Source organism: Choristoneura fumiferana, chromosome 6 (assembly GCF_025370935.1).
Source record: "Choristoneura fumiferana chromosome 6, NRCan_CFum_1, whole genome shotgun sequence".
NCBI lineage: Eukaryota > Metazoa > Arthropoda > Insecta > Lepidoptera > Tortricidae > Choristoneura > Choristoneura fumiferana.
Genome location: NC_133477.1, coordinates 18,127,241 through 18,135,152, shown reverse-complemented (window position 1 = coordinate 18,135,152; position 7,912 = coordinate 18,127,241). Strand labels below are relative to the sequence as shown.

Below are 7,912 nucleotides of genomic sequence, written 5' to 3'. Positions count from 1 at the left end.
CCGGATTGAGTCTGGTTTTCCAGTCCCAGATTACTTTATTGTTTCTTTGAGTTGACACGTCATTAGATACGCGCTTTTCTTAAAGACTTCCATCCTGCAACTTCCGTTCTTTCCCTATAGCTGCTGCGTGTTTTTATTAAAGGAAATAAAAACAAATTCGTTTTGTTTTATTACGCCTCGTATGTGATTAAATATCGAGTTATCATCGATGCACACAATGTCAACACAACTCTTTATTTAATACTTATTACCAACCTACAGATACGGAACGTACCTCTTGGCATAGTCTGTGGTATTTCTGGTTTGGTTTCAATCTGTGTCTGTTGTTTATGGGTGCGTTTTTTTCGTATTACGCTGTATTATTATTGTTTGCGACATAATTATGTTTTTTTTAATCTATCCATCATGTAAATAATGAATTTCTAATTTATAATTAAGTTAACAAGATTATACAGATTTAGTTAAGCTTGTGATGGAGAATCGGAACGCACCGTAATGATTATCTATGTAGGGGAGAAATGTCAGTCTGGTAACATTACGTTTTTTCCTACCGCTTTTCTGTTTTCGAATGTTGAAAATATGGTCGAGATTTTGTATTCAATGTGGAAAACTTATTAGATACTCGTAAAATAAGTGCTCTAATTGTGTTCTCGGAAGTGCGCATTTGCGATCTTTATCTGGAAAGTCATATTTATATGCATCGAGGAGCGTTTCTGAAGTATGGCGCGGAGTATTTACAGGTATGTTGTGCTACTTGTTGCACTTGTTACATGCGAATAACCGGTTAAATCAAAGATTATAATGCAAGCATTTTTTATGCGTTTCAGTCGTGACAAGTAGGAAACGTATCCGCACGCATTCTCATTTCTCGCAAGCGAAACGACAGACATCAGTACCTGACACAGCGCCAGCACTGTCCCTCCTATATTTGGTTGGCTTAGGTAAGTTATATAGTACATAATTGCGTTATATTAGTGCAGACCTTTTGAGCATTTAGCCTCAGTAACTTTGAGCCAGTGTATATGAGTATTTCAATTAGTGTTAACTACTTACAGCTGACATCATGGCGAGTTCCCAAGCTAGGCTTGTCCTGAGACAACTAAAATTGAGGGAAGTTGCAGCTAGTGCTAAAGCTCTGCTAGTGAAGTGTAAGGAAGAGGGCGCACCTCAAGAAGAATTTGTGTCCCACCGGTTGAAACTCAGACAGTGTCTCGAATTACTCGAGAAAGAAGTATATCACCTGTTAAATACATCTGGGGACACTGATGTAAGCGAAGTAACACAGGACCAGCTTGAAGCTGAAGACACATTAACCGAGCTTGAGACTGCATGGGAGCTCAGCAAAAGTCAACTACGAGTTACCCAAAAGGCTAAATTGCCTGAGCTAGGCCTACCTACATACGATGGTGATAAACTAAAATGGAGTGAGTTTTGGGACAGATTTGTGGCAAATGTAGATGATAGAGAAATCGCAGAGTCAGAAAAGCTGCTTTATCTGATGGGCTGCCTCAAAGGACCGGCTTTAGAAACCATATCTGGATTAACCGCAACTAATGCAAACTACTCAATAGCCGTAGATACCTTGAAGCAGCGATTTGGCTCTAACAACATCCTAATAGATGCCCATTATACAGCGCTTACAAACTTACCAAAGGCGGATCAGTCCAGCACTAGCTGTCGCAGCGTGTTGGATAACATTGAAAGAAATCTCAGGGTTTTGGAGAAACTAGGCGAGCCAGTCAGCGGCAACCACCTAAGAGCATTAGTGCTCTCCAAATTTCCAGCGAAGGTCATACATGAACATCACCTTATTGGGGAAAAGAATGATGATTTGGTCTCCATTAGAAGCAGCTTGGACCGGATCATCACCGCTATGGAGAGGTCGGCTGCTCTTATAAGCCATGAAGATTCCACTGTACCCGGGTCAAGCACCACGGAAGCCCTGCAGGTTCGAGTTGAGGCGCGCCCGCAGGTCAGCCGTAAGCGGAAACACAGCAAGGATCACGAGGCACCACCAGCAAAGAGGCCAAAGAGGCCGTGTCTCTTTTGCAACGCTAAGGGACATCTGAGTGCCGATTGCCGTCGGTTCCAAACTGTGGAAGCTAGGCAGAAAAAATTACACGGAAGATGCCTACATTGCCTACGACGGAACCACCAAACAGCCTTGTGCAGGAGGAAAATTTCTTGCTACCGCTGCAAGGGTGACCATTTAATGGTGTTTTGTCCAGTCCCAAGTGGTGAGTCAGTAACGGCAGAAGCTGCAAATGCTATTGCATCTTGTATCAATGTTAATCGTTATACTTACTTGCAGACCGCGGTGGGAACTCTACAAAACCCTGAAACCAAGAAATCAAAACTTTCTCGTATCTTGCTGGACTGTGGCAGCCAGCGTAGCTATATCACGCGACAAGCTGCAAGTATGTTGAACCTGCAGAATCTTCGGGAAGATTCTCTTCTAATTTATACCTTTGGAGCGTCTAAACCTCAAAAACTGTCTAGCCCTACAACAGTAGTCGACATTCTAACCAAGCGTGGTATCAGTAAACAAATAACAGTTAATATTGTACCAAAGATTACAGACAGAGTTCCAGTTGCTTTCTCGGAATATAATGGAGTAGATGTAATTGCTGACGATGATACAGCTGGAGAGACTGTTGATTTACTTATAGGCAATGACTGCTACAGTGCCATCCTTAGAGACAATAAAGTCCAGATCGCTGAAAATCTATATTTACTGGATACGGACTTTGGATGGGTACTATCTGGAAACATAACTCCAGGGGAAGTCGACAATGCCCTATCTGTTGTGACATATTGTCAATGCCACATTCCTAGTTGCCCGTACTTTACTGAACCTGATCTGCCGCTGAGAAGTATAGATGTGCAATTCCTATGGTCTCTAGAAAGTATAGGGATCACAGATTCTCCAAAAGCTACGAGACAAGAAGAAGCAGTACGCCATTTCAACAACACCGTGCAATACCAAAATGGCCGATATCTGGTCAAATGGCCGTGGATTCAGTACCCACCAGATTTACCATCAAATTTTGGTCTAGCCCTAGGTCGATTAAGAAGCACTCTGAAGAGGCTCGATACGGCAGCTCTCGATGAATACGAGTCCATCTTGAAGGAACAACTACACCTTGGCATTATAGAAATAGTCGATCAAGAAGACGTACAGAAAAGTGATCACCCTCTTCATTATTTACCCCACCATATGGTTAAGCAGAAGGGAAAGAAAGGGAGAATCGTGTACGACGCATCTGCAAAGACGACAGGGCAGAAGAGCCTTAATGAATGCCTATACAGTGGTCCTTCTATGCTAGAAGATCTAACAGCTCTACTTTTGAAATTCCGTACAAAGAAAATAGGCTTGATAGCCGATGTTGAGAAGGCATTTCTTCAAGTAGCCCTTCAAGATGAGGATCGTGACGTGACGAGATTTTTATGGCTAAAGGATGTAAACAGAGGAGCAACAGAAGACAATTTACTTCACTTTAGATTCTGCAGAGTACCGTTTGGAGTTATATCAAGTCCTTTTCTTCTTACAGCCACAATCCAGCATCATATGACACAATCAAACGAAGAATTAATAAAGACTATTTCTCATAAGTGCTATGTTGATAATTTAGTGACGGGAGCCAACTCTGTTCAAGAGGCCATGAAGATCTACAATCAGACGAGATCTAGCTTTGAACAACTATCTATGAACATACGAGATTGGTTATCCAATGATGAAGAATTTATGAAAACTATACCAGAAGCACATAAGGCAAACCAATGTGATGATGTCAAGGTACTCGGGCTTTACTGGAATCTCTCTAAAGACAGATTAAAACTTAATGTAACACCGAATCACTGCGACACAAGCAAACCAGTGGATACAAAGAGGAAGGTGCTTCAGGCCTTAGCTCGTGTATACGACCCTTGCGGGTTTGTATGCCCACTAATATTACCAATGAAGCTTATCTTTCAGAACATTTGCGGGATAAAAGCGAAATGGGACGCCAAGTTGCCTACAAATATGATCTTGTCTATACAAGAGGCAATACAAAACCTGTATACCTTAGCCGATATTCAGATACCCAGATACATAGGGTCAGACACATCAAAAGGTGACCTCACGTATCAACTTCACTGTTTTACAGACGCGTCCAAGAACGCTTACGCCGCAGTTGTCTATCTGAAGGTGATAAGTTCAAAACGAAGCTCAATATCTTTTTTAATGGCGAAATCTCATGTATCACAAGCTAAAGACAAGGATGATCTGAAGATTCCCAAATTGGAGTTACTCGGGTTTCTAATTGGGAGCAGACTCTTGAAATACACCAGGAATAATTTAGAGCTTGAAATAGCCAAAGAGTACTTATGGTCAGATAGCATGGTAGTGCTCTGCTGGATGAAATCGAACAAGCTCCTCCCTCCCTTTGTTGCGAACAGAGTTAACGAAATTAAAAGAAATCATCCTAATACTGAGATGTGTTACATTAACACAAAGTCGAATCCTGCTGACATCGCTACGCGACCAGAACTGTTTAAAGAAAAAATGGACCTTTGGTACAATGGACCAGAGTTTCTTGTCAGAGATGAATCCACTTGGCCAGAAGACCGGGTATACCAAGAACATCAAAACCTTCTTTCTTTCGGGGAGGTCCTGAGCGACAGCTCAGGTGAACACAGACGAGAAGTATCCATGGATGAGGAAGGAGGCCTGAGCGACCTCCTAGAGCTGAGTGAAGGCCCAACCAATCCTAGAAAAGATGACTCAAACTACCAAGGTCAGAGCAAGCCCATTGAGTACAGTGAATATCCCACCGATAAACTCATGGAGCTGGATAATTCCGATAACCAACAAGAAAAAATCGACAATCAACAGGTGTCCGACGGAGCTGAAACCATAAGCAATATAATAGAATTGCAAAAGAAACACTTCCCTGAAGAACTGGATGGGAAGAGAACGCATCTGGCGAGAAATCTAGATCTCTTTTTAGACGTGGATGGCGTTCTGAGATGCCGCGGGCGTATGGCAAATACAACATGGAGCTACGATAAGAAATATCCAATATTATTACCCAGAAATAGTCAGTTTACGGACAAGATCATTAAAGACACTCATGAGAGTAATTACCACGTGGGCCTTCGCATACATTAAACTCTATCAGAGAGCGATACTGGATCCCACAAGCAAGGGAAGGTGCTTAGGTGTCTACAATGTAAGGTGCTTAGAAGGTGTCTACATGTATGAAGCACGGCGGAGGACCGTATAGGCTACCGGACACACCGGCGCTACCACCAGAGCGTGTGAACTATAGCAAACCCTATACCTATACGGGGGTAGACTATTTTGGCCCTCTGTTTGTGAGTACACCTAGTGGCAGAGAAAAACGATGGGTAGCCTTGTTTACCTGTTTAACAATCCGAGCTATCCATCTGGAGATCGTGAAGGACCTTTCAGCGGAAGAGTGTCTCCTAGCGTTACGGAGGTTTGCGGCTACTAGAGGTATACCGCATAGGATGTACTCGGACAACGCAACGTGCTTCAAACTAGTTTCAGAAGTAGTACAGCAGCCATACTGCATTGTGAATAAGATCCAATGGAGATTTATTCCCCAACTTGCTCCATGGCATGGCGCCTTTTATGAGAGACTTATAGCCCTGGTAAAACACTGCCTCAAAAGAATGTTAGAAAAGCACCTGCTCAATGAAAACAAGCTATTGACAGTACTGAAGGAAGTGGAGGCGGTATTAAACACACGGCCCTTAACAAAAGTGGGTACTGAAGTAGAACATGTCCTGCGACCAGCTGACTTCTTAAGTCTAGGGGAATGCTTAACAACGAGACCATCTATGGGAAACTCCAACGGGGAGTACAGCCATAAAAGGTGACCTGATTGAGAGCTGGAAAAGAGGACTCAAGATGATGGAAGAGTTTAAAAGAATGTTTATAGGACAGTACCTTACAAGTCTCAGGGAGCGTTACAATCACGCACCAAAGCAGCCCAGGGTCAGGTCCCACCGTAAACCACAAGTAGGCGACCTTGTGCAGATAAAATCAGACCATAAAAATAGAAATCAGTGGAAGGTGGGCAGAATTGACGCGTTAACCGAGGGCCGTGATGGCGAGCACAGAGTTGCAAGAGTCAAGGTTAACGACTCTATAACTACACGTTCCGTTGGGCACCTCTACCCCCTGGAAATAGAGGATGACGAGCCAGAAGCAGAGGCTCTATCTGGACAACAGAACGAGGTGATTGAGAGGAACTTACCAGATGACACAACTCCAGAGGCACTAGATGATCAAACTGACATCGAGAGGAATACTCCAGTAGACCGCGCAGAGACTAGCAATCCTGAAGTACCACCACTGGAGGAGCAGTGCGAAGAGGGGGAGCCTGTGAGGAGCAAGAGGGTTGCTGCCATTCGTGCCAGGGATAAAATCCTGGAATGGACGCGGCACCTACTCGCCCTGCTGCAATAACCTCTTTTCTTGTGGGGAGTGTCGCGCATTCTATGCACGAGTCGCCGTAAAACAGTTGGTAAGTGTCAACCCTGCCTTATGTCAATCTATATTGCGATGTGGCAACGTTTTCCTTGTCTATGCTTTAACCGATCCTCTTGTGTGTTAACCCTTCGGGTGACAGAATACGGCGCGTAAAAGAATGCGAGAGAGAGGGTATTTGAGGCAGAAAGACATTTTGCGTGTGGATTGCGAGTGCGATGGCATGGCTGACTCCTCGCGGTGACCAGAGATGATCCTGGTAAGTGCTCATGTATATATACGCTTTTATAATCGATATATCTAGCTACATGGATGTGGAAGAATGGGTCAGCTATCGGTCATTCAGAAGATCCATTCTTATAGAGTCCGGGACTCCCATGAGTATGTATCGGAAGCATACTGGCAAGCCATTGTAGTACGGTCGATTATGAGTTGGAGCATACGGGTCGGGCCTGAAGGGGTAGGAAGGAGGGCCCCGTGGCGGCACAGCCGCCATGTCCAGCTGGTGTCAGGCTCAGGGTATTATAGGGCTTACGACACCCATAATCCCTGTACAATAAGTTCCCCTAACTGAGCAGGAACTGAGGATACGTAGGACACCAAGGCACACTTACGCAGTGTCTAGACTGGAGACGTAATCGACTGTACAGAGAGGGTAACTCTGGGTAGACCAGGCCCTCATATTATACAAGGTGAAGCCACTGTAGATAAGACCATGTATATACATACATGTTATTGATAGAGATACACGACCGAAGTTAACTTCTTCTTCTACATTCACGTGGCTAGTATTGTGTATCCTTTAGTTCCATTTATCGTCCCAACGAACCTATACCCCCTTTACGAATTCAGGCAAACGGTTTTCTTATCCGAGGGTCTAGAGGGCACGATACCTAAATTTAATAAAGATATTTTGACTTTGACATGTATTATTGGGTCCACTACCTTGACGTACACACATCGAAACAGTCAATTAACATCACATCACTCACACGAACAAGGAAGGAACCTTTGCCAAATAATCACGGATACAATTACAATTGTAAATACTCCCGCTGCGGGACGTGACTTGGGTGGACAAGGTTCCATGGACAAAGGATGCAACGGCTAGTCATCTTTTTATTTTACATAGTATAAAACCAAAATCGCTTCCCGCCATTTGTATGTATGTAAGCTTAGATCTTTTAAACTATACAGCTTAGGTATAGTTTGATGCGGTTTTCATCAACAAATAGGTGATTCCCGTGATTCCAAGAGGAAGGTTTAAATATTGGATTCATATCGACTCACATACTTATTAAAAGTCCGAATGTAATGTTTGACAGAATTATCGTTTGTCATAAATGTTTTTTCTCTAAATCCAATCATTGTTTAGAATTGTTACAAAACAAACCTAACCTAAGTATTCTATAG

General features: G+C 43.3%; 2 protein-coding genes across 2 annotated transcripts; both read left to right on the top strand.

Annotated features, from left to right (window-relative positions):
* Positions 1-629: 629 nt before the first annotated feature.
* On the top strand, positions 630-5,152 carry LOC141428746 (uncharacterized). The gene is made up of 3 exons (XM_074088756.1): positions 630-740; positions 828-941; positions 1,056-5,152. The coding sequence occupies exon 3, from the start codon at positions 1,064-1,066 to the stop codon at positions 5,150-5,152; it is 4,089 nt and encodes a 1,362-aa protein (XP_073944857.1). The 5' UTR covers positions 630-740; positions 828-941; positions 1,056-1,063.
* A 716-nt stretch (positions 5,153-5,868) lies between these two features.
* Positions 5,869-7,383, top strand: LOC141428715 (uncharacterized). Its single transcript, XM_074088723.1, has 2 exons — positions 5,869-6,536; positions 6,642-7,383. Exon 1 carries the CDS (start codon positions 5,918-5,920, stop codon positions 6,476-6,478), a length of 561 nt encoding a protein of 186 aa, XP_073944824.1. The 5' UTR covers positions 5,869-5,917; the 3' UTR covers positions 6,479-6,536; positions 6,642-7,383.
* The last annotated feature ends 529 nt before the right edge of the window (positions 7,384-7,912 follow it).